Below are 27,612 nucleotides of genomic sequence, written 5' to 3'. Positions count from 1 at the left end.
TCCGCGATCCAAGTTCTGTTGCCGTATCTCGGACCACCCTCTATACGCATCAGTCGTATCTTTCGGCGGTACAACTAGAATCTACCTATAACCCCTCTACCAAACCTACGTAGGTGCATCTGTAATGATCGTGACAAGCTAACCACTTCAGAAAAATCAAGAGTTTACGCAATACACCTAGAAAATCCAGCAACGGGAGCTAGCACAAGATATATAGGAGCAACAACAAGAATGCTCGCCTCCTGCCTCGCAGAGCATCAGGACGATGTAGCCAAGGAAAAATATACTACAGAGCTCGCTAAAAAAGTTCTCGAGCAAGGCTAGAATCGAAAGCTTGTGTTCATCTGGAAAGCGCTACTCACAGCTATTACGGAAGCATGCAATGTCCCCACCCTAGATCTACCCAGGGTGTGGGTAGCATTGTATCGGCGTTTAAACAACGAAACACGCCTAACATCGTATCGCCATCGTGGTGTCAATTCCACGCATGCGCCGCTCACACCGTAGATTTAAGAATTCGAACACGTCAACATCTTTTTGCACGTTCTTAACGGAATTATCGGATGCCTGTTTTGAATTCAAAAATTCTGTTCTCTTTAGAACATTCGGCATGTTTGTTTTTAAAATCATTCTTTTCACCTGAAGACGACGATTATAAACTCGTCGAAAGTGCTAGTGTTAAAAAAGGAACTAGTTTAATGCCGAACTCAGTGGAATTTTCTACCAGAACCTCATTGTCTATTGTTTACACACACTATTAATGGAGTAGATGCACGAGAGGAGTGAGAAACTTATGATTTGGGCTTCCTGCCAGTATGAATATTGAAGTGTATTAAGGCTAATAGAAATTTTTCAAAAAGTTTGGTATAATATATTAAATGGAAAAAAAAATCTTAAAACTATTGGTGATCTGTATATACGTTGATTATATTTTTAAAAACTCACCTGTCTTACAGTATGGATAAGCATTCCAAGCTTCTTCATGTATTTCTAAAGATCCTTTTGGTGCTAGTAATCTTATAAATGCTGGAACTTTACTGCAAATTATATTTTATGTAAATTTTTCATATAATCACAAAATTAAAAATTGTTCAAAATAGCCAATAAAATAAAATTTTGACAATTAAAAATCAAAATTTTTTTTTTAAATAAAAAAAAGGTACATTATAAACTACTTTAATTTTCAAATTAAATATTTCTCAGATTATAGTAATTATTGAAGTCTGTCAGGTTTAGCGTAAAAAACTGAAATATGAAAATACTTTAAACATTGTAACTATTAATTCATTATTAAAACCTCTCAATTATCATGCATTAAAAAAAAAAAAAAAACTTTAAAAAAAGATGAAAGTCAAAAAATTAAAAAGAATCAAGAACACACATGAAATCCTTAATCTTTTTAATCAATGCAGATTGTGTTATGAGCAATTAGGATTGTCTATCAATGATATACATTAGAACAGAAATTCCAATCTACTCATTTTGTCTATTGGTTAAAAAAAATTGAATAGTTTGACTACACTTTTATAAAATCTGAAATATAATACATATTTATTTTTAATTCTAACAACAAAATATTGGCCATTTGAGCAAGTGTTCTTATATAATCTATTGCTTGTTTATTGCTCTATAGAATAAAAATTTTACGTTAATAAAATATTTAGAGCTGCTTAAAATCTAATAAAATGGCTGAACAATATAACTACAGTAAGATGATAGTTCATAAGTAATTTGTCATCATATGTTTGTATATATGTACCTAATACATTTTAGGGTTGTTCTTAATACTTTATTAATCTGAATACAGTGTGCTGATTAATTATCTGTCAAGTGAACTAGTAAATGCAATTATATTGTTTAATTTATTTCCTAAAAAAGAAAATTTTATTCAACATGAGTCAGTTCATAATACAGTTCAAAGTGCAGCCAGAAAACTGATATTTTCTAGATAAGTTTTTGACTTATTCTAAAAATGAATAAATTTAATATCTAACACAATAAATTAAAAGTTTTTTCCCATGATTTATTGTCTAATAAATCATGGAAAAAAAATCACTTTAGATTTCAATTTATTTGATAAAAAACATTTTCTTTCACTAGTACTTTAAATTGGATTTATGGTGATAAAAATGATAATCTTTAAAAAAAATTCCTTCTAGAGTAAATGAAAAATGTAAATATGTATATTACTTCTGATATGAAATGTATCAGTTATGAATTCTTTTAAATTCTTTTCTGATGATTAAGTAGAAATGCTTTTATTATATTTAGAAAAGGTAGATGTGTGGGTGTGGTTTTACATAAAGTAAAAAAAAAAAAGTATGCTAGAATACTTGAAGTCCAGATTTAAGATTAAACATTGAAACCATTCCACCTTCAGAACTGTATGTCAAAAATAGAATGTTAAACAATTCAAAAATCACCTGAGGGTAAGTAATAAACATCTCTAAGCTTGTTGAGTATATAATGAATTATCAACAATTGCCTTAAATATTAGGCTATATAGCCTGATATTTATATAGCCTATATTGGTAATTCATCATCCGAGGGTGTACAATAATGGAATGATAGCCTTGTAATTCCATTATTTTATGCACTCAGGAGGATTTCTAATTGTTCATTATTTTTGAACATGCAGATCTGAAAATGGGATGATCCCAAAATATTTAATATTAAACATAGACTTGCAAACATTATTTTTTCTTTGTTCTTCCAGTGAAAGAATAATAAATTTTGTATAGTAACAATAATTCATATTTAATGCTAATTATTATTGCCAGATTAATAAAATTGCTCACCTTGCCAAATGATAAATCTTGTAAGTGTACTGACCAGTGGTAAATTTTCCACCAAGAAGTGGGACATCATGAAATGGTTCATTTTTTAAAACTTCGATTCCTTCACCGCCACCTGTTTCATTTTTACTTGCTTCTGCCACAGAAAATAACTGACCAACTTGATACTAAAAGTAAGAAGTTTATGATACAGAATATTAAAAAAGTTCATTAAATAAATAAATCTCATTTAATTTATTAGACAATAAATCATGGAAATATGAATTAAAGTACAAAAATTTATTCTTAAAGAACTTACAAGTGAATTATAAATAAATTTAGCTTAAAAAGAAAAATAAGAATGGGCTTTATTCAACAATTTTTAGAAGACTAGCTGAGATCAAACAGTTACATCAAGATAAAAAATTAAATCATTTAAAAAATTAAATCATTTATAAAATTTGAAAAGAAATTAACTGAAGCCCTATCATCAAATGCAGCAGGTTGTAAAAACTACAAGCCAATCAAAGCCATATGTTATTGGATTGGAAGATGGCTATAATACTAATAAATTATGAAACAATTTGGTACTAGAGGGAGGCATTAGGCACCATTAAATTTAATAATTATAATAATTTTTAATTAAATAATTTAGAACTTCTGAAAGAAAAGAATCGGCCTGGAGCGAGTATAGTGATGATGTTTGCAGCAGGTTGTGTGTGTGTGTCTTATTATCAATAAGAATATTTGATTATTAGACCCTGTTTGAAAATAATTCAATTTGTACTTTGTTTTATTCTAGAACCTATTTATTTTATCAATCTCAGAACAATGAAATTTCTAAATAAATATAAAGTATTTGAATGAATGTTTAGTTCTCTGCATCCTCATATCATTTCTATGAGAAAAATTTTTGAAAGTGATCTTAAATTCATTTAAACTTTGTTAAAATTTTGATAGTGTTTGGAAAAACATTACAAAAAGAGCATCGCTTATAAACAAAAAAATTACTGCTGCTACTACATACACATATCAGCTGAAAAAAATCCTGTTTAAGTAGTCTGATAGAGAAAGTTTATCTTTGAGCAGCTAGATCTTAAAAGATTCATAGAACTTGAAACTGCTAACAGTAGTAATTATTTGATGAATTTGCCAAGACAACAATTGAAAAATTAATAAACAATTTAAGACTTATTTTCCTGAGTTGTGAGAAAGAACATCAAAAGATTCATTACTACTAAAACAATTTAAGATTATACAGTATCATTTTTGAAATGCAACAATTTTGAAACCTTTTGATATTGGATCTACAGCAGTAACAAATTTACATAGTTTATATATTTTATTTTTTTCAAAAGAATAATTTTGACTAATATTTTTGGCAACAGATTCATCCAGAATATCCAGATAAAAACAAATATCAAACATGTTATGATACAAAATTTACAATTTTAATTTTTGTTGTGATCTGAAGATTGTTTTTGTGATATTCATACTTGTACTTTTAATGTTTTTGGACTCGAGACTCAATGGTAAGTGTATATGTTAAAATTTTTCTGAAATTAGATAAATTACAAGTTAACTGAATGATTATACATAAAAACACATCCAACAGTCTTGCCTCACTCCTTTGCCATGAAATTTAAAAAAGTCATCTTCAAATTTCTTTGAAATTTGAATATGCTTTCATATTTAACACTTAACTTCTAAGGGAAAAAAAAATATTTTTCCCATTTGCCTTTCTTTTAAGTATATCTTAATCCTGAAAAGCAGAATTATCTAAATTAGTGATTAAAACCTGCAGCCCAGGTCTGCAAGTCAATCTACAATTTCTAATAAAAAAAATCAAATTATTTTTGTGGATATTATTTTGATTTAGTGTTTGTATAATTTTGTGTTAAAGATGCATTTGATTCACTTATTCTTACAAATTATAGGCTTAAGTGTGTGAGTATTAGAAATAAATAGTTGATTAATAACTCTGGATTTCTAAGATTTTTGTCTTAAGATTTTAATCTTTACTTTTGTTTTTAAAAAAAATTATGTTAAATAATTTTTTGTGTACAAAAATTTTAAATACAGTGGAACCTTGCTTAATGAGCATAATTCGTTCCGAAATCTTACTCGTAATGCAAAACAATTTTCCCCATATAAATTAATGTAAAATACAATAATGCATTCCATGCTGAAAAAATACTCAAATATTTTATGTATAATGTTTGTATATTGTATAATTTTCTTTGAACATTGTTAAGAAGTGTGAATCATCATCATCTTTTCTTCTAGCGCAAAATGAACCAACCTGGAATGTGAATTTGATTTGTGGGGGGGAACACATCTGACAAACATGCCAAAAGATATGCCAAATTCTTGGGCTATGTAAAGGCTATAATTAAATATTAGAGGTTGCAGCCAAAGTTTCCATCTAAAACGTGAACATCGAATGTTGAGCGCCACCATTTCGTAAGCCTAGAACAGTGATTCTCAACCACTGTGCCACGGCACTTTAGTGTGCTGCAAGATTTTTGAAATGTGTCACCACTGCGAATACCCATACATAAGCAATTTCAGACAAGTAGTTCAATCGGTTCTATCTTACTAGGGCATGTCTGGAGATTGTAACTGGTGTTACCAGTAACTGCCGGTAGTTACCAAGGCATTCAGAAAATGTGGCCTAAATAACCAACCACATTTAAAAATCACTGTTATAATGTTACTGGTTGTCCTGCGGTATTTACCAAAGTAACCATGTGTGTTGTCAAATTTTTAGATTATTAAAAGTGTACCGTGACAAAAAAAGGTTGAGAATCACTGGCCTAGAAGTTTGACAATGGCATTTGGAACATCATTGGAATCATGCTTGACATTCCAAATGCCATTGTCAAACTTCTAGGCTTACAAGATGTGGCACTCAACATTTGACATTCACGTTCCAGAGATGAAAACTTTGGCTGCAAACTTTCTATTAAAAATGAATTAATTTGACTAGGAGGTAAGCAGCTATGCTGCCATCTTGTATTAAATTTAATAATTATAAATAATTAATTTTTAATTTAGACATTTCTAAGATTTAATTTGGAATTGGTCATTAAATTTAATACAAGATGGCAGCATAACTGCCTACCTCTAGTCAAATTAATTAATTTTCAATATTTAATTATAGCCTTTACATAGCCCAAGAATTTGGCATATTTATTATATAATGAGCTATGTTTGTTGATGTTTATACATAATGTGTGTGAACACAAGTTTGGAAAAATGTGTGATCACAAACAACACTTAAGATGCTAGCAGAATGAGTGCTAAATAGACTGATGCAGCATGCGCACAATCTGGAACTTCTCCTTTCCTCGTCACTACTCTATGTGAGGTGCTCGTTAAATGAGGTTCCACTGTATGTAAAAATAAGAGAGACTTACCTCTTCCACAGTCAAAGGGAGAACCACACGACTGAAAAAAAAATTAAATCCAGTATTAAAAATTATATTTTAGTCCAATAAAGTCAATTATTTCATTACAATATTCTGAACTAATTACAATCAAGTTCAAATATCTGAAAGCCAGGATATTTGACCATTATCATACAGATCCTATCTTTGCTTCCATAGGTTTTGAAGCATAGATCAAGCAGCAATCTGGTTAGAAAAACTTTTTGTAGTTAAGCATATAAGTCCAACTACTAATTTGGGTCAATCTCTTCTTCCAGATTTTAAATTTAAAAAAATTTATATATGCATATATAAACATCTCAAAGACAAATGTTATTAATCAAAGCCAAACAAACACCATAAAAATAACCCAATTTGCTATGGCAATCGTTTGGCTTTAATATGAAAAATATAAGAAGTTTTTTGTATAAGAATAATTTAATCGGCTGTTTGTTTATTTTGTAATTTGGACAAATCATCTTAATTCTGCATCAAAAATCTGGTTTACACACATTTATTTATACAAGAAACCAAAACCAATTTGATAAGTTAATTTATTCAATTCAAAATACTTCATTTATTGGTTACAAGTTATCAGTGTCATTATTTTGATTTATTTGATTCAAAATACTGACACCAATAACCAACAAAATGAAAATTTTTTACTGTAATGTTTTCTTCCACATATAAATTAAAATCATCATGTTTAACTGATAGAACTTAGAACAGAGCATTTTTAAAATTATAGATCAAGCATACAAAGCTTCCCATGTCAGATATGATGCATTGAATTAGGCCAATTCAAATAGCACTTTCTAGGAGACTAAATAGTGTCTCCTTAAGCCAGTATTTTGACTTTGAATTTTGAATTATTTGTGTAATTTCAGGAATGACAATAGCACTCAAGTCAAGTATTAAAGTAATCTTTGTATAAAAAGAATTCAAAATTTTGTTTCCCACAAAGTTTATATTAAACATTTAAAAAAATACTGTTATGCAGTTAATAAATAAGATTTGAAAGGCTAAACGAAGCAAAACGACTTCACAAGACCAAAATGTACCAAGTTGACCATTTGACAGAGTCAAGTTTACAAATGCATTTGAAAAGACATCAAATAAATGCGTAGTAAAACTAGATAAAAAATTTTAAAATATTTATTTAAGCATTTTATATAAACTTTTATTAACTGATTGTCACTCAGTACAAACAAATACATGGTTCACAAAAATTATTTGCGAAAACACAAAGAATCTTTTGCTCGTGCATATAGGACGACCTAGGAATTTGAATCTGTGATAAATGTATAAAAACCTCATCTTATATGCAAGTAAATACGGTATACTTGTATATATTGATAAAAACAAAACAAAAGTTTATTACTTACAAATACTTTAGTACTTTATCTGAAATATGCTCTTTTGATTTATACTCCCAAAGAAATTTGCATTTTCAGAGTTTTTCATAATTTAGTTTAAAAAAAATATTTAGTGTTTAAAATTGTTCTAGATATTTCATTTCATATCATAAACAATACAATACAATAATATATTACAAGCATTTATAATACAAAATCTTTGCACATGTACCATATTATTGATTAAAAGAAACTAGTTTCACCAAGAATAACTATAGCTAGTTTTCTTTACACCACTTTAGAATTGATTAAGTTAGATATAATGATATTAAACTGTGCTCAAATTTTATCAATAAGAATTATAAAACAATTTTTTTATAGTTTATATTTTTTAATTTAAATCTAAGCTGAAAAGAAAACTTCAGGAGCTAAATTATCATCTTAATATAATTTAATTGTAAATCCAGTCTTTTAATCTTTAGTATAATCTTAGCATTTTAAAAATAAAATTTCAAATATAAAATGTACATAAATAACCAAACCAATTTCCCAATAAACATCTACAAAAATTATAACAATCTTGATTTTCAGACTGAACTAAATATTAAATAAAATGTGTAATTTGACCTGAAAGACAGTTAAGTCACCATTTTCTGTTGACAATTAAACATAAATGATTTCTATATACCTTTTTTCATTTTAAATATATGCAAAATTTATTCTTCAAGAGAAAGGCTTGCATAAAAAAAGTGACCTGAAATACTTTACACTACACTAATAATTTGTCTATCAGATATTATGGCAGATTCAGGATTAAAAACATTCAAAAATGATTCATATTTCTAACTGACAGCTTAACATGTTGCTTTTGATTTCCAGACTCATAGATAAAGCTACTAGCACCTGCATTAATTAGTAAGAAAAACTGGTGGCAATAAATAATTTAAATTGATGAAAAAAAATTGAAAACTGATTAAAAAAATCAACTGTTTCAAGTTTTCTACAGTGACCCTTGCTAGCTATGTAACTTTTTGCATCATTCTTCTTCATTAGGTTTTTAAAATTGTTAACTGGAAGACTGTACTTATAAATTATACAAACTACAGTATGACATTTATAAATCAGCATGATTCCAAAATGAATAATAGAAAAAAAATATAAAATCATTAGAAATTATCAAAGAAGAAATGCAGTGAAAATTACTTATTTTGAATTTAAACATAATTATCTTTAGTATGTGCTCTACACTGACATTTAAACCAATATTTCTTGGAAACAATCTTTTTTCTATTTGTACACCCTTATTTTCTGCCACTGAAGTCATACGATATGCATTATATTTAAAGTAAACGATTGCTTTGATGTCAAGGGGTGCTGTAGCACCATAAGCATTATCTGAATATATCCTTGATTGTGTTTTACTGTTGAAAAAATCAGATTCACTTCTAATATATCATAAAATATCAACTTTGTTTGCATTTAAAACACTTTCCTATCTTAAATTTTGTGAAAAAGGAAAATTTAAGCACAGTTAAGAACATTAATTCTTAACCATTGAGATTAAAAATTTACATATTGTTATATTTGCAATGAGACCAAGAAATATACACCAAAGACAACAGTAAAATGTTTTGTATGCTACTGATTTTAAGAAGTACATAAAATGGTGACACATTTGAGAACAATTCACAGTAATTCTATACAGCTTACAGAATATTGCAAATATTGCTCCTTTTGTAAAAATAGCATGTCCTCCACATCAAATTCTCAGAAAATGTGAACTTAGAACCAATATTTCCACTATTCTCAAAATGAAAAAAAAGCTTCTACTAATGAACTAAAGCTTCTACTAATTAAAATATAAATAATCTAATTTAATTCAAATGCATAAGAATTTTGCAAAAGTAAGAAAGATAATAAAATTTTATTCTTTAATTATTCTAGACCAGGGATGGTGAACCTTTTTGAGTCCACGTGCCATATTGTAGGCATACTTAGCTTTAAAGATGTTAATGCGTGCCAATATCTTAGACTTCGAGTAATGATATTTAAAGAAATTAAACGAATACGCTTTAATTCGAATAAATGTAAAAATTCTGATTGAAAAAAAGATGATCAGGTAATAAACAGAAAGGATGATTGAAAAAGACAGAAATCATATGATACATTACGTGCCAGATGATTTCTGTTACGTGCCACTTTGGGCACGCGTGCCATAGGTTTGCCATCCCTGTTCTAGACTAACCAGATCAATGAAATAAAACAGTAAAATGAAGCAAAATAATCTTTCAAATAGTCCAATTCTCAGTTTAAGAAAATGAAAAACAAGCATGGCAATAGTCTCTTCTCATTAGCATTTCTACTTTAAAAAAAAAACCACACATTTTTGGTACATGTAGTTTAAGGATATGTCACCTCTTAGTTACAACCAAAAGAATTTTAAAAGAATATTTGAGTCAAATTCTTAATGATATGTGATTAATTCAAGAGGCAAGCAGATGTTATAATCTTAAAGAAATCATGATGATCCCACAGTGCATTTTTGATATTTTAGGTAAATCATAATTCATGAAAGATAAAATGAATTACAATTCAAAGATAATTCAATTCTATTTGAATTCTAAATCATTTCAGTCTCTGCATTGAAAGATGCAGGAGAATTGTGGGCTGCCAACAGGTAAAAAAAAGTACAATTTCTGTTAACTTCTTTTGCTATGCATGTCACTAGTAATGCACAGTGTTATGCACTAAGTATATTTTGTTGTTTTTATTTTTCCATTCTCAAAGTACAAACTGGTCTTAATAGTTTGCATGTGAAAAAAAAAACACTGCAGGTATATATTACTATTCACTTTGTGATTGCAAAGTTGTGCATCATTTATAAAAATTTAGAACAGACTATGAATTCTCCCTTTGTCTCTACAAAACTGGGTATAAAAAAAAAATGGCACCAAGCTTATATAGCTTCATTTGTTTTATTGAATCTTTTTTGTAAATGAAGTATATATCTCAATACTTCATTTACTAATATAATAAAAATACTATTAATATAATAAAGCTTGCAAAAATACTATTACAAAATTTAGTTTGAAATGTCTAAAGAATATTTTTTTTAAATTTCATACTGTTAACTAGCTGGTTTTTCATAAAACCATCTAGTTAACAGCATGAAGTTAAAGCAATACATTACAATACTGGTCTGAACAGTAGTCATTTCAAGTATAGTTTTAAAGTACTGTATTTTATTAATACCACCACTTAGTGTTACCACCCGTCCAGTTTTCACCCAGACAGTCTGGAAATTGACTCACTGTTTGGGTGAACTATTAATTTTGTCCGGGAATTTCATAGAAATTGTGAAATTACGATGAAACAAAGTTCTTGCAAATATTGTTATAAATTTACACCATTTGAACAACGAAAGACCTCACACTCACTGAAACTTATTTGCTATTCCGCCATGTTACTCTGTTTATGCAGACGTGTGATGCGCAACCTGCCTCTCGACTTTTTTGCTTGTACGTTACTCCTACACAAGTCCCTAGTCTCTAACTGTAACTGATTTAGAACCAGCATGCACGTTATTCTTCGCATTGTAAAATGACATTGCGCATGCATCAGGAACTTCTGTTCGAACAAACCAGACCTGCCATCCGGGTCAGCGATTTTGTAAAGGTGGCAATACTATCACCACTTATCAATAAAATTGATTAACCTAAATCTCTATACATTATATATATATATATATATATATATATAAAGTAATAAATGTAAACTATATTTTCAAAGTCCCATTTTATTGCTTCTGAAACCATATTGTTTGTGAAATTACAGAAACTAAGATATCAACTAAAAATCTCAGTTATTTGTCTTCCATAAGGTTATACACAAATGAATATTGAAGCAAGAAATAATCTTTATAGGTTTCTTAATTACAGTAGATGTCAAAAGGATCACAACAGAAAATGAAAAATTGTTAATTGAGATTCTTTTATTTAAAATGAATTACATCTAAAAGAAATATATTTTACTTAACTTATAGAAACTTGTTCAATACAAAAATAAATGCAATTGCATTGAACAGAAGAATGCTTTGTTAATAATCATAAGCAGAAAAGTAATGATTCAAGTTCTAAACGTACAGTGAATGGTACCTTGTACTTCAAAAGACTATTTTTGAATACTTCAGGTTCAAACACTAAATTTGATAAAAATTTTGCTTTGGAGTTTGAACAATACTTCAAATTTTAAACTTCATGCACATTGAAAAATGCACCAACTTGTAAGAATAAAACACAATCAGCTGTGCACCACACACTTGTATATTTTCAGTGCTTTTTTTACAGCATTTATCCTTTCCAAAACTCAAAGCATAATGCACCTGACATGCTTTTTATCTGAAGACATTTCAACTGTTTTATTCAAACAAAATGTGAAGTTTAAAATAAGCTTTTAAACAAAGAATATAATCATCTCACATTAGCAATTAAATTTCACAACTGTTTAATTAAAATCACATAGAAATGTTAAGCAATGACAACTGTTTAAAAAAAAAAAATACAAACTTTCTGTTCAACCCAACAAACTTTCTTATTAAACATGGCATGAAGTGTGTGAAAGCAACAAAGTCTAAGTGGTACGCATTGTGTCAGATCTGGCAGCCATGTTTACAATGGCTAAGTCGAAAGTGCATGACCAATAAATGTGATTTTCATTTTATTACACAGTATTTACTTATTGTTTTCATGCTTTATTATTTCAGGAATTTGCATATATTTTTACCTTAAAAAACAGCAAATATGCATAATTTAAGTTCATCAAAATGAGTATTGTTTAGAGTCTGAGAATGAATTAATTCACTTTCCATTACTTCTAATAAAAATAAAAGAAAAAAATTTATTCAGACTTTGAATAACCTCCTGGAATGAATTAAATTCAAAGTAAGAAAGATCATACATTTTATAATAAATTAGCAATTGTAATTAAGAAAAAGAAAAAAATTTTTTTTTACAATTAAAATACAAGCACAGTAAATACCCTTGATGTAAATAAAGACTGATATAACAGACAAAACAAATTTAATAGTTGTCGTCCAATAGGAAAACTAAAGTCTACTTGCAAATAGAGCATGCTAAAAAGATTGGATTAAAGAGTATAAATATAAATTGCACTAATACAGTCAAACCTGTTTTTATGCGCTCTTTTTATGTGTGATTTTTATTTGTGCGATTTTTTTAATGCGAATTTTTAATTTGTGCGGTATAGTTGGCGACTAGTCTCGTGCGATTCGTCATGTCTTACGTTGACTTATTATAGCTAAATAAACTTATTATAGCATAAATGCACTTATTATAGTAATATTATTGCATGAATATGCAAAAAATGAAATAATTTACTTTTTAAGTCAACAAAACACCACCTGGACAAAAATATGTAAAATAGACGATAGACCAGACGATGCAGTCAAGTGCTGACATCTGTTGTCAATAAATTCTATTTCGTACGGTTTTGAGTTATTTTCTATGTGAGACTTTTTTTATGCGGTCCCTGTTGACCGCATAAAAAAATATTTTTTAATTGTGTCGCGAAAACTATTATTTACAGCCATTCGTGAAGTTTCGTGAGATTTTTTTTATGCGTTTTTTTAAATGCAGTCCCTATCCCCCGCATAAAAACAGGTTTGACTGTATAAGAAGATTAAGTCAAGACTATAGCTCATTGTGTAGTTCACAACTCAATATGATTCCTTCATAAAAAATTTTCCATATACTTCACTTCCTAAAATTTTGATAGCTATATTGTACTAAAAATCTAAAAGAGGTAACCATATTTAACCTATTTGTTACAACTATACATAAATATTTGACTCTGTTAAATCTTTAAATATTCTCAAATGCTAAGAAATTGAACTATATTTGTTTTATACAATGAAAATCTTTAGTTTTATGCTGAGAAAATTTTGACTTACTATTTCCATTAGGAAATTATACCAAAAGTCAAACTGTGCATTTTTCATCCCTGTAAACAAGCCTCAGAAGCACAAAAGTACTTCTCACTGCATGGAATTGTTTTATAATAATATTCCCCATTAATGTTTGAATTCTTTGAAGATGGAAATAATTTTAAGTTAAAAAGTCACTGTTACAGCTGTTAATTGTGGCATTTTATCTTACCAAAAGCTAAATGCAGCAACATATAATTAACTTTTCATTCATGTTTAATATATTTTCACAGGTAATAAATTTTATTCAGAAAGCTATTGCTTGATCAATATTTCTCTTTCACTTCTTGAAATTCCATTAACCTACTTATTTACATTTTTTGTATTTTTTTGAAAAATTTTGGCAAGAATCTTAATTAGTTCACTATTATAAATAGGAATAATATGAATTTAAGCCACTTTTTTAATATAGTTATAAGAATCAAATCTATAATCATCTTTAGACATCACATAGTAGAATGATAGAATTTTTTAAAATAGCTGTCAATAGGAGTTTAAACAAACTTTAAAACTATTTGCATTCATTTAATGTTCTGTAGTGAAGATGAACAAAATCAGAGGGTAAGGGGGAAAAAATGCTACACACCAAAATATTGTATAACGTTTCCAACGATTCTATCCAGGACCAGCACAACTTCCCTATCATCAAATGTCACCGCATGCCACTGCTGGACTTTATAATGGTTAGTTTGACCAGACAAAGTACATCTTTAGATTCACATTAAATTCCTCAAACTAAAATAGAGGGATCAAACTGAATAGCATCAAAAATCACGACTTGGCAATATTTTAATTAAAGTGGCGATAAAAACTAGTCTACTTATTTCAACATTCAGCATGAAACTGAATCACAAAGTACTTTAGGAAAAAAGTGTGTGTAATAGGAGTCCCATGCACCACACATCTAACAATGTCACGACATAACACAGTAAGTTTGAACAGGAAAGAAAGAAGTAACTAAAAGAACTAAAGGGCAGTTTTCATTGAGAACTAAAAGGCAGTTTTCATGCAATGCTGCTCAGCATTTCCAAATTTTTGTGGACTGACAGAAAATGTGGAAAAATTTTTGGAGTGGCAAGTTTTTTCTCATTAATCTTTTTTCAGTAGACTAAAGAATAAAAATTTGACATAACAGAACCTGAGAAATACTGTTTAAACACTGTGATTAAATGTGTTTTTTGGAATTATTCATTCAAAAATGATTCCTGTTTCTAAGTGACAGCTTAACATGTTTTATCACCATGTTCACAATGATAAATTACAATGAAAGGAAACAAAAACACAGATGCTGTTTTTGTTTTTATTATTATATTGTATTGAAACTAGCAAAACAGAATAGCATATGTGCATAGGAATAGTAATCCAAAATAGGAAAACATCTAGCAATGAGTTACATAAATAAAATCTTATTTAACATTCCCAATATAACTTTTTAATCATAATAAAATTGTGGAGGGCATCATTGAGATTTTATAAAAACTTCCTATATTTTTAATTATTATAAAATGGTAAAAAGATTTAATTTTGAGGGTAGAAGGGAGCTTTATAAAAATTAAATGCTAACAAGTAAAATATCATTAAGTCTGACCTCACACAAGATAATGACATGTGACCATCCTCTCTCTCTATCCCCTTGATCTTTCACAACCAAAATTTCATATAATCAATACCCCCTTATACACATGCTAGCATGCCAAATTTTGTTTCTTAATCTTTACCCAATCTGAAATATTAAACAAAATATGCCAACATACACGTAGAATTTCTTTTTTTGACATTTTGGATTCAGGGAGTCTCAAAACAAATTTTACTGTCTTTTGCAATTTGACACAATTCCAATACTTTCCCTTGTTATATATGAGTAACAGCCAAAAAAGTAATGATACTGATTATTTCTTTGCATAATAAAGCAAGTTTTGTACATCAGTTTAAAAATTACTGTTCTTTTGAAAAAGTTTTTACTTTTAAAAAGATAGAAAAGAATACATACTTCCACAATAACAGTAATTGATAGGATATTAAATCTAGAATGGCATTTGGCCCTTGTTTTCAAAGCCAAAACACATTCCAAAAGATTTTTTTAAAAAATACAAGGGGAACGTGGAAGGTTGTCATCACCAATTTTGACAAAATTTTGTGGACATATAGTATTTACTCATACTTAAACTCTACCAAAGCCACAGGACCCACTATTCAGGCATTCGAGAAAAGTCACTGTTAAAAGTTTTTCTAGAAATACCAAATTGTTTGAGTTGGAACAGCGAGTACTGAGATACAGCTGCACTTCATTCATCCTTTTATGAATGATTGCCTACCTACAATTAAAAAAAAGCTTAACACCATTTACCTAAAAATGTTTAAATAAATTTTACTAAATAAGATTAATCTATAAAAAGCAAAACAGTGACAAGGTCTTAAAGGCTAAAGTATGAAAGCAGTGATGATGACATTTGATTGATAGGAAAGCTAAGATAAGAAAAAAACTGTACTATCAATTCTCATTAAAGTAAACCTGACGAAAGGAAAAAAAAATTCAATATTCTAAAATCTATGGGCAAATTTGAGACAATATGACTACTTGAATAAAAATATCTAATATTGGAATTTGCATGCAAAAAAGTTGTGAAATTTTGTACAGAGGATTTCCCAAATTCTCAAACTACGTTAGAGCGAAACTGAAAATAGTGTTGTAAAAGAAATATCCCAAATTTTCCAACCAGGTTAAAGTGAAACTGTTTTGCAAGTGCCATACTGTACGAGGGATAGATATTTATATAAATATATATACCTCACACAGAAGTTTAAATAATGATTTCTTGCAAATTACTGTTCACAGGCACAAATTTTGTTGCCATGAATTAGTGGAAGGGCTATACTAAGACATTAAAATTTCAGCAAAATCAGAGAGTCAAAGCTTAAATAAATCCTTGTTAGTATAATTACTATATTCCAAAATTATAGCATTTAACTGCTGATACAAGCATGACCTAAGCAGTACAAATTTCATAACAAAAACATCTCTCATTGAACATACTGAAATTTTTTAAATTTAAACTAAAGTGGTCCATTGCCATAAATATGGAATCCAAACTTATGTAAGGACATTGTTTTGGTCTCACATAATAAAATGAATTACTTCTATAAGTAACATATGTATAATATCAATGGTGCAGCTTCTTTATATTGTTTAAAAATCAATTTCTTTAAAGATCTTTCTTTTAAAAAATAATTGATGAAACTTCACAGTTAAGAACGATAAGTTCAACCGTTGTTATTTTACCTGGACCACATTTCATCAGAGAAAAAGACTACTATGCGTTATCTTAGTTATTTTTTTATTTTACTATGCATTTCGGGTGCAAGGTTTTGGTGTAACTTGCACCCCTCATCAGGTGTTACATTTCTTTTTTACATTTAGACATCCAGTTATGCAATGTTAATGTTTTGTTCCCTAAGGCATTTCTAACTATGACTAGAATACAGTCAATCTTTTGCTGCACTTTTTAAAGTTTCAACAAACTTTCTTAGAAAATATTTAGATGAATTTCCTTATTCAGAAAATTATCAAAATATAATTAGAAAGATTTGCTTTTAAGAAATATTTAAATATGACTACATTAAATGAATCCATTTTAATTTAAAATAAGCTAGAAAGTCAATAAAGTTGTTTAAAAATAAAAATTAATTGGGTTCAGCATGATATTGCAATAGGTTATATAAGAATTATTTTTCAACATTGGTTAATTACAGACTAGTACCAGTTTATTAAAATTTTAAAATTAAAAAATTTTGTTTAGAAACCCAAAGAAAATTTAGAGCAGAAACAGTTATTTTAGGATAAACAGATACTGATTAGCTACATTACAAGGTAAAAGTGAAAGGAAAATGTTCACTCTCCTTTCACTTTTTGATCTATGAGCTGGATTTTTGGTTTTGTGAGTGCTATTCATTGTTTTACCAGTCTAGTAGAAAATTCATAAATCTGTATTAATGTTTGCTTAGAGGTGAAATAGTCAGTAAGATTTTAACTGAAGAACAATTATAAAAATCAATCTGTATTAAAAGATTAACTATGAAAACAAAACCAATTAATGCTGCATTTTTCTTACTTACATACAAATTACTCATATGCCACAGTGACATTCATAATTATTATTTTAATAATTAAACCTTACCTTAATTTTTTCACTCCCACAATCTTGTTAGAAAGATTATGTAAATTTACAGTCACATTTATGTTTTCAATATTGCATAACTGATTGTTAAGCTATTTTGATCAAGCTCAATTGATTACCATCTGCTTTTCATTATATTACAGGCATGGGCAAATGTGGCTCTTGCTGAAAGTGTTCATTTCTGGTTTTTATTATTATTTTTACAACTGTATTTTTATAATTTTGTGAAAATATGTTCATTAAAAAAAATTCAATATTTGTTTTATATTATATAATAAAATCGCACACCTTACCATACTATACGCCACGACAGTACAGAACTGTGGCTCCCATGCATTTTGCAAAACCTACATTTCAGCTCCCACTGAACTCTTGCTTGCCCACCCCTGTTATATTACATAAAAATGTGATAAACATCCATGAGTAACTAGTATGGTTGTCAAAATTAGTAGTTCTGGAAGAGAAGATCAAAAGGTCTAGTAGCATAACTGGCAACGTAACTCCATAGCAAACTGGAGATTCTGAGTCAAGTCCTACTTCAAGCCAAATTCTTTTCTTCCAGAACCTTTTAAATTTATTATTACATTCATCAAGAGACCTAATACCTACTCTAGGCCAAATTACCTGGTGTTTAATTAGTAGTATTAATAAAGTCCAATGTAATCCAGCAACTGTTTGGCTTTAATATAAAAATTGGATTAGTAGATTTTTGAACTGCAATTTGAAAAAATTTCAGACCTATAAATTCCCACTATTATCCATCTGTGTCCGTCTTTTCTTAATCTTGAGAATGGAGTTAGATAGATGAAAGTCGAGACCAGATATGGAAAGCTTAGGAGGAGAAGGAGGAGGAAGAGGACCTGATTAACTATATAAGAACTTCTGATGCAAACTGAAAGCCATGTTATTTCAATTCAAAAATTTTCCCTGAAAGATGTTAGATAGATGACCTGCACAACACTATTATTAAGAGAAAAGTACAATGTAAAGGGGCAAGTCACTATTAATTTGAGATGAAGAACATATTTTCAAAGTTAAATAAATATTAAAAATGTTTAAAAATTGCAGTCTGGCATTATGATAATGTCACAATAAATAATTGCTCATTATTTGAAAACATTCTTTATAATATTTGAATTAATTTCTATTAGTTAAAAGTATACAATATATTCTAAAGAATTATAATCTATTTACTTTCTTTCAGCAATCAATCATACAAGGAGCAGTTGTTGATATAGGCTTTATAGATGGAGGAAATGTGTTTCGGGTCTTAATGATCCCTCTTCAGACCTTATAATAGTTGATTATTGGTTACAAATTGACATTAAAAAAAATATTGGTAAATTGACTGGGTAGAATTGTTTACAATGGTTGCTGTAGATGGGTAGAAAATAAGATGTGGGTGGTGTTTAAAATACCAAATGTTTAAACACCACCCACATCTTATTTTCTACCCATCTACAGCAACCATTGTAAACAATTCTACCCAGTCAATTTACCAATATTTTTTTTAATGTCAATTTGTAACCAATAATCAACTATTATAAGGTCTGAAGAGGGATCATTAAGACCCGAAACACATTTCCTCCATCTATAAAGCCTATATCAACAACTGCTCCTTGTATGATTGATTGCTGAAAGAAAGTAAATAGATTATAATTCTTTCAAATCCACAACAAAACCAGTAACAATGTTTAAATATACTATACATATATTACATTTATAACACTTGTGTTTTATATAAGTTATTTGTTGGCAAAAACCATACTGCTGCTGCTAGTATTTTATTACAATAAAAAATTTATTAAGCTTTCATCAATTTGTTCTAATAATGATTGTATGAAAATGATAAAACATTGTTCTAAGATGATTACATTTATTTTTGATGTAGATTCATAAGTATTTATGCTAGTAAAAGTTAGTTAAATAACCAGAGTCAAAAATATATGTAGGGTAGATGTACCAGTTTTGGCCAGTGTAGTACCAGTTCTGGCCAAAAAACAAATTTAACTTAAAAATATAATCACAAATGAAACAAACTTTTATTGTTAACTGTGTGGATAGTTAACAATAAAAGTTTGTTTTGTTGGGCAGATTTGAATATGTGGTGATTATATTTTTAAGTTAAATTTGTTTTCTGGCCAGAACTGGTACACTGGCCAAAACTGGTACATCTACCCTATGTCATTTAACAGTAGAATTAAAACCAGTTTTTAACCTTTCCAACCATTAAATTTAAGTATAAATAATGAAATGTTAAAAATACAAACAAACAGAATTATAATGGTTTAAGATTTCATTTCTTTTATATCTAAAATTTTAATATGTTTAGATTCTACTTACCTTCAGGGTGAAATGTTAAAATGTTAAAACAAATCATTAAGCTAACTCAAATTAATGATATATTGAAGTTCTATAATAAGCAGATAACATTACATTTCTGATTATTTTTCCAAAAATTCTTTAAAAAAACCCTCTCTTAACAAAAATAAACTATTTGTAAAAAGTAAAAAACTTTAATATAAAAGTAAAATAGGATTACAGTATGTTTTATTAAATATTATCATTACAACTCTAGTAGTTCTTAGTGATTAAATGATGTTGCCAAAAAAAAAATATCAGTTGTGTTTATTCTTATAAACCAGGGGTGGCCAACAAGTCAATCGCGATCGACCAGTTGATCGCCAAGCCAATTTTGGTCGATCGCTAGCGATGTCTTGACTTAATGTATTATATTTGTAACCGAACGCAACTATATGCATGCAGTTATGACTCGACTCGTAAGCAGTGAGTGCACTTCGTACTGAAACAGTGTATAAACATAGTGTGTATTTCACACTTCCGCCTCCCCACTTAGACTATGCCTATGACAACAAGTCGATCGCGACACATTTTTACGATAAAAAGTAGATCTTATGTGCACAAAAGTTGGCCACCCCTGTTCTAAACCATCATAATTTAAAAAAAAAATCTTTTCTTTCACATGTTTTGATATAAAAATATTCTGATGGCATTTTTTCTAGTTAATTATATTTAATTTACATATAAAATAATACTTATTTGTGGAATATCAATTTGTAAGTAAATAAATCCAAAACAACTTGTTTATAGATATTAACAACAACTAAAGAGAAAATGAAACAAGAGTAACTTTATATTTGACCTGCTGAAGTTACATTATCTGAAAATATTTGCAAAGATAAAATTAAAAATCAAACACTAATATGCCAAACTGTATGTATATATGATAGATTAATTAATCTGAATATGAACTTATGCTATAATTTATTCATTTCTGCTAATTATAAAAATTGCTTTAAACTTATATTATACCTAATAGAAATAAATACTATTATAATAATAATTCAGGAGTATGTGAATATGTTAGAAAATAACAATAAAATTTTAAATTACACTTTTTAGAAAGAAAATTAGTCTTAAAATGAAAAACAAATACATTTAATATCGATTGCTTACATCAAGAGATTGATCACTGATCATGATCATTGACTATTCACTACTTACATATGACAGTTGTGAAAATCTCTCATCTAAGAGTAATAATGGTACCAGCACCAACTAATTATAAATAGGAAATTTTAAATAAAATTTTTTTTTAATTCTGAATTTCATCCGAATTCTCAGCTATAAAAACAAACTAGTTTGTTTTAAATGTTGAAATAACTTTCCTTTATTTTATAGCTACTAATTAAAAAGTGTACAATATTTTATAACATCTGAATACACATTCCTTAAAATTAGTTGTTTCAGTTAATATTTTCCTCCTAAAATTCAAATTCATAGCATTTTACAAGAATAAAATATCCCCAAAAAAATGCCAACTTGAAATACAAAAAGATGATGTAAACATTCAATTTAATAAAATTTCTTTACTGAAATACAAATTATTTTATTCTTCTTGAAATATGTATTTATATGTATTTCATTTATCTAAATTGTAAATAAAAGCACAATTTACGAAAAACCAGAAATTATGTAAACAAAAATTACCCAAGAAAATCTTTAAAACAGAGGAACACAAAATGCTTAACAATTAATTAGAATTTCCTTTATTCTATATTTATTATAAGGAAATATTCTGGAAAATCAAAGGAATTAAAAGAAAAAAAATTCAAGGTATTGGTTGAATTTTTAATATGATCCAAACATATAAAAATGTGTAATTTATAAAGAACTAATCAATTCGAAAATCATTTCCAAGAATAGAATGATTGAGAAACCAATTCAAGGTTTATTCCAGTACCTAAAAAAACTCTGAAACATCTCTTAACACTTCATTAACAATAAAACAAAACAGACAAATGAAACTGAGAGTTTGTCTAGAAATTTTAAACCGAAATTAACAACAATTATAAAGACGTTCGGGAGAAAACACGATGATAATTCGAATGGATAATTTCTTGATTTTTTTTTTTTTTATCAATTCTGACCCACTTGATTCTCATATGATGGTAGCCGGCATTTTACAATATCAACGATGTTAGAAAACTGATTGATTTTATGCGGTTTTTAAGGATGTATTACGATTAATACACTTTGTTAAATACTTATACAAGGGAATGACACTTACTATTCTTTAATTATCATAATTAGACACCTTTCTTTCTACTCCAAACACCTTCCGTACTAATCAACTCTTCTCATGGGGTGGAAGCGATGACGTCACCCAACGATTATATATAAGTGTATCGGGATTTTAATAAAATTCGAATGAGCAAAATTTAACTATCGTATTAATAATTTAATAATATATTAATTATTTTCGAAATTAATTGCCGTCACTTAATAAAATTATCTATACTTTAAATTTTGTTTTTAATTATTAAATGTTTCCCCCTCCTTATATCGCTTCAGTTGCCATTTTTAGAAATGTTAATTTATGAATCTGATTACTTGTCCTTTAATTTACATTATTTTAATAATTATGTATTATTAATTAGAATAAATTTATTTATATCTGTGTTATTTTAATTTAACATGATATAATTCTCATATGAAAAAAAAAAATCAGAAAATTGTAGAACGTATTTTTGTCTGTGTTTATAATTTCCTTTATATATATATTATACTAGCTGACCCGGCCACGCGTTGTTGTGGCTCAAAATGTATCTATTATAAATGTATAACACTTCCCCCGTGGGGGAATTTCAAAAAATCCTTTCTCAGTGTACATTCTCTTGACGTACCCTATTAAAACGCAATCAAAAACGCATCTAAAATAGTATAATAAAAGCCGAGTTCTTCACAGTAAGCCTTAATCCCGTCACTTTTCCCGCTGGGGAATATCGAAAAATCCCTTTTTAGTGTATATTCTGTTGACGTAACCTATTAAAACGCAATTAAAAACGCAAAAAACCGCATGTAAAATAGTATAATAGAAGCCGAGTTCTTCACGGTAAGCCTTAATCCCGTCCATCTCCCCCCACTGGGGGGAATTTCGACATGTATATTATATAAAAACACGTGCGTATTCGAATGCAACGTTGTGTCAAAATTTCAAAGGAATCGGTAGGAACAAACGAACGTTATATTTTATTTATATAGATATAGATAGATAGAAAATGATCTGCTTCAGTCCATTCTCACAGAAAAGCATAATGCCTCACAGAAAAGCGAACTTAGGTCGTCGGAAGTTAGCGCCATCTGTTGGACATAAAAGCCTTAATCCATATATAAATATATTTTTGAAAGGAAGGAAATGGTGTAGGGGGTATGAAAAATAGATAGTAGCCGATTCTCAGACCTACTGAGTATGCATATAAAATTTGGTAAAAATCGGTAAAGCCGTTTCGGAGGAGTAAGGTAACTAACATTGTGACACGAGAATTTTATATATAAGATTATATTATTTAAGTTAAATTTGACCTGACCAATTTTTTCTAACTGTTTCCGTCCGGTGGGCACTAAGAGGGTCTCTTTAAGCAAGCCCATTATGGGTCCGGCCAGGCCCACAATGGGGTGGCCGGGTGGTGAGGGACTGGGCCCCTAGCCCTATATATCCGGACGGACCATCCCCGAAAAGTTGCTAGGGATTTTTCGACCCGTCCGGATTCGATCCCGGGTCCTCCAAAGCGGTAGACTCTAGTGGTCGGGTCAGATGGCCAACGGTTATCCGATGTCTGACCTGACCACTAGAGGGCTAAAGATAATTTAAAAATTCAATTCCTAATTTAAAAATAACAATAAATTTTTATATTTAAAACAAATTTGATCTTATGTTTTTATAAGTAATAAAAATATTTATTTAAAAATTTTTGTATAAAGCTTTAATTTATTATTTATATTTTTTTCAATAGTACAGTGTATTTGGCGGTCGAACGGCCGAAACTGTTAAGGTGTCAGCCCACACTCTTTCGGGAACCAGAATCGAATCCTTGTGGAAACTTCACAAATTTTTCGGGGTGGTCTGTTTCGAATATATTGGTCCCGTCCCTCACCATCTAGTCGTTTCTATTATGAGTCTGATCTAGATCGTGAAAGATGTGATTAGAAAGGTTTTTTTGATGTCCTTAATTAAGGGGGAAAACGAGTCAAAAATGAAAACAAGTGCATTGGAAGATACGAAAAATCGAAATTATGTAAAAACCTGGCAAATTTTTTTGATTTTTTAAACAATTGCAGTATTGAATAAATTGATATTTTTTGCAATCACGAAACGCAATCTCAATATTTTATATTGAGATTGCGTTCCTAGGCTATATTATTGTAATCAATGACTAAAGATGCCTCTTGGTAATAAGCAGCTAAGTAAGCAAGTCAAGTAAGTCATTAACTTGTTTACTTAGCTGCTAGAAATCTAGACGACCCTTAAAACATCATTTGCATACAATCGGAAAAAGACTAAAATAGTGCATTACGAAAGTACTTTTTGTGATTCAGGAACACTTGCATTAAAATTTGAGAGTTTATGCAACTTTTTATCTTTGTAAGGGATTATATTGCCTTTACAATGGTGTAAATCAATAACTCGAACTCATTTAATGCTCATAAAGTACAAGATTTAACTTCTGAATTGTATGCAGTTGATACACCACGGGAATTTTTTGGGAATGGTACGTCTTGGATATGTTGAACCCCGTCCTCACCACCTGACCATTATCAGTGTAGGCCTGGCTGAAAACGCGATGAGTAGGCTACGATTAAAAAGTCCTCACAGTGTTCACAGGATGGAAAAAGAGAGGGAAAATTTAAATCATACATTGGTAATATCATTTTTCGCGTTGATGAACGAAAAAAAAGGTATTGTAATTCCATACAAAGTAATCTCTATTAAGAGGCTTTTTTAGTTGCATATTTTCACTCATATTTGCCAATCTGAATGGGTTTTTCTTTCTTTTTTTTTTTTGTTTTTACTCTTTTCTCTTTGTAGGCATTAAGATTTTTGGATCACACCCATCATCGCTTCAGCTAGGTCATAGGACGGCGGGGTGATGAAGGACAAAGCCTAATACATCCGAGATTGATCACCTCCGAAAAATTCCTGACGTTTCTCGACCGCCTGGTTCAGATTTCGGATTCCCAGAGCGGTAAGCTGGCACCTTAATCGCTTCGGCCATTTAATCTAGATTTTACATTATTTTTGTTTCAACTAAGAGTTAATATATACATTTAATTTAAACCATTTTATGTTTAAATTTTTTTTTTTAAATTACCAGAAATAACTTAACTTCGATTGCATTTTTCATCATTGGAAACTTTGTCTATCTATTATAACGGGTGAGACAAAAATCTGAACTGTTTTTAAAGTATAATATTTTATCGAAAAATTGAATTAACTATTAAATATCATTTTAAAATAAATTTTATTTACAATAGTATAGAATTAATGAACACGATCATATGGCCCACGGTTGGCGATGTGCCATAAGTTTGTTTTGATAGACTCGCAATTCCTCTGAACGGTCTTTGTGTCAATTTTTTAAAGTGAAAGTTTGATTCTTAGGATCAGTTGTGTAGCATTTTTTGTTCGCCAACCTTTCTTGTACACTATTTGTGCCAAATATTCAAAGAAATCCTCAATTAACTGGTATTATGACAGATTTGACGGATTACGTTCTTTGCGTACAAACGGACTGATTTTGGCTTTCGGGATCTCAACTGTCGAATTTGCGTTGTGAGATGAAGCTTTGTCAGGCCAAAAGATGAAATTGTCATTTTGATGATGCTTGTTAAGGAAAGGAATTAGTATGTAAAGTTTTCTTCCTCCTCCGTGCTATTTAAATATTAACTTTAATTTTCAAAATACATATTTTGATATTGCAAAATAAAAAATGTGGAAAAGTACTCGATCTTTAGAGTATTCCCCGTGCAGGAACAAAACAAAAAGAAACTTCAAAGAAATAAATTACACACTCTATGACTCCAATGCAAGGAACTTATTTAAGTTCTTAACTTAAGTTTATTTAGTCCTTCCGATCACTACCCTGCAGTGGTGTAGCGTGGGAGTCAGCCGCCCGGGGCAGGAGAAAATTTCGCCGTCCCCTTATTTAGGTATCTCAATTTAAAAGACTAAAATATACAGTAATTCTAAAAAACTTTTCGGCAAGAACAATCATCATTATTGTGTATTGCACAGGTTACAAATAAAAAAGTCATGCATACACGTTTTGCAATATAATAATCACATTTATTACAAAAATTTTTACAAGATATTATTATTATTTAATGTGAAATTTTGCCGCCCCCTAAAAGTGCCGCCCAGGGCGGGCCGCCCCTGCCGCACCCACTACGCTACGCCACTGCTACCCTGTCCCTTCGCTATAACAGACACTAAAACAAAGGAAACAACACACACACACACACACACAAAGCAATTTCGCGAGTCGTCTACACGTCTTCTCTCCTTTTTTTCTTCCGAAAAGTCCCGCTTCTTTCGTTGAGCATGAGCGATCTCCCTCTCTTCCTCCTTGATCCGGGTTTTTCGGTTGTAATCGAGAATGCCCATCTCTTCTTTACCCTGTGGCCCACCCAAGGAGCTGGTTACGCAACAGAACACGTGTTCTTCAGACCACAAAAAATTATTTACTATTATGTTTTCTTACGCTTACAAATTTTTATAAATGAATGCAAAACAGATTAATAGCTGTATACTCTTTCTCATCATTTAATGAATACTAAAAGAAAATTGCTTTAGATGATCATATTGAAACACACGATTAAAGGGCGGCTGGCCGAAACGATTAAAGCATCAGCCTCTCTCTCTAGGAGTCGAATTAACTCTCGCAAGTAACTCTAGAATTTTTTATGAGTGCGTTTAGATTATGTCAAGCCTCGTCCTTTACCACACGACTGTCCCTACGTGGTCTTGCCGAATTTCAACGGGTATGGATTAATAAAGGTTTTCTTTTATAGAACAGAAATAATAAAAAATGAAGAAATGCAAAACTGGGGGCCCTGCGAAGCACTAGAATTGCAGCATTAAGAGGATAAGGCAACGCAACACACGGGCGATATGTTATGAAAAGTGGTTCCTCCCGGGAGACTTTCTGTAGAAACTAGGACTTGCTAGACACGTGAAGAAACTACACACTGAACCAGTGTTCAGTGATGAATTGTCAAAGTGGATAAAACCATTTGGCCACTGGTGAGCCGAAGAATTTCTAAAATCGATCAAAAGGCGTGTTATTGAGACAAAATTTTTTACTCTTTCCGTTTTGTGGCACAACAGAGTCTTTTTTGTTTAGCAAGTCCATTATGGGTTCGGCCAGCTCACAATTGGTGGCCAGGTGGTGAGGGCAGGGTTCCAGTATATCCGGATGACCACCACAGAAAATTTCTGTCGTTTTTCGACCCGCTCGGATTTGATCTTGGTTCTCGCAGAGAGGTAGACTGCTACATGAACTGGTTCGACTGAGACAG

General features: G+C 29.7%; 1 protein-coding gene across 1 annotated transcript in view; it reads right to left on the bottom strand.

The window, feature by feature from the left end:
- The window catches only part of vib (phosphatidylinositol transfer protein vib), a 46,809-nt gene extending 24,328 nt beyond the window's left edge, over window positions 1-22,481 (bottom strand). The window contains exons 1-4 of the mRNA XM_067288191.1: window positions 22,325-22,481; window positions 6,194-6,224; window positions 2,799-2,962; window positions 946-1,037 (exon numbers count right to left, since the gene is read on the bottom strand). Coding sequence (XP_067144292.1) covers window positions 946-1,037; window positions 2,799-2,962; window positions 6,194-6,224; window positions 22,325-22,341 — 304 coding nt within the window. The 5' untranslated portion in view covers window positions 22,342-22,481. The remainder of the gene's footprint in view (window positions 1-945; window positions 1,038-2,798; window positions 2,963-6,193; window positions 6,225-22,324) is intronic.
- Between the last annotated feature and the right edge of the window lie 5,131 nt (window positions 22,482-27,612).

The sequence above is a fragment of the Centruroides vittatus genome, unplaced genomic scaffold (assembly GCF_030686945.1).
Source record: "Centruroides vittatus isolate TY-2023 unplaced genomic scaffold, ASM3068694v2 scaffold_769, whole genome shotgun sequence".
NCBI classification, from domain to species: Eukaryota; Metazoa; Arthropoda; class Arachnida; order Scorpiones; family Buthidae; genus Centruroides; species Centruroides vittatus.
Note: the sequence above shows the minus strand (reverse complement) of the source record. Positions and strands in the feature narration are given on the sequence as shown.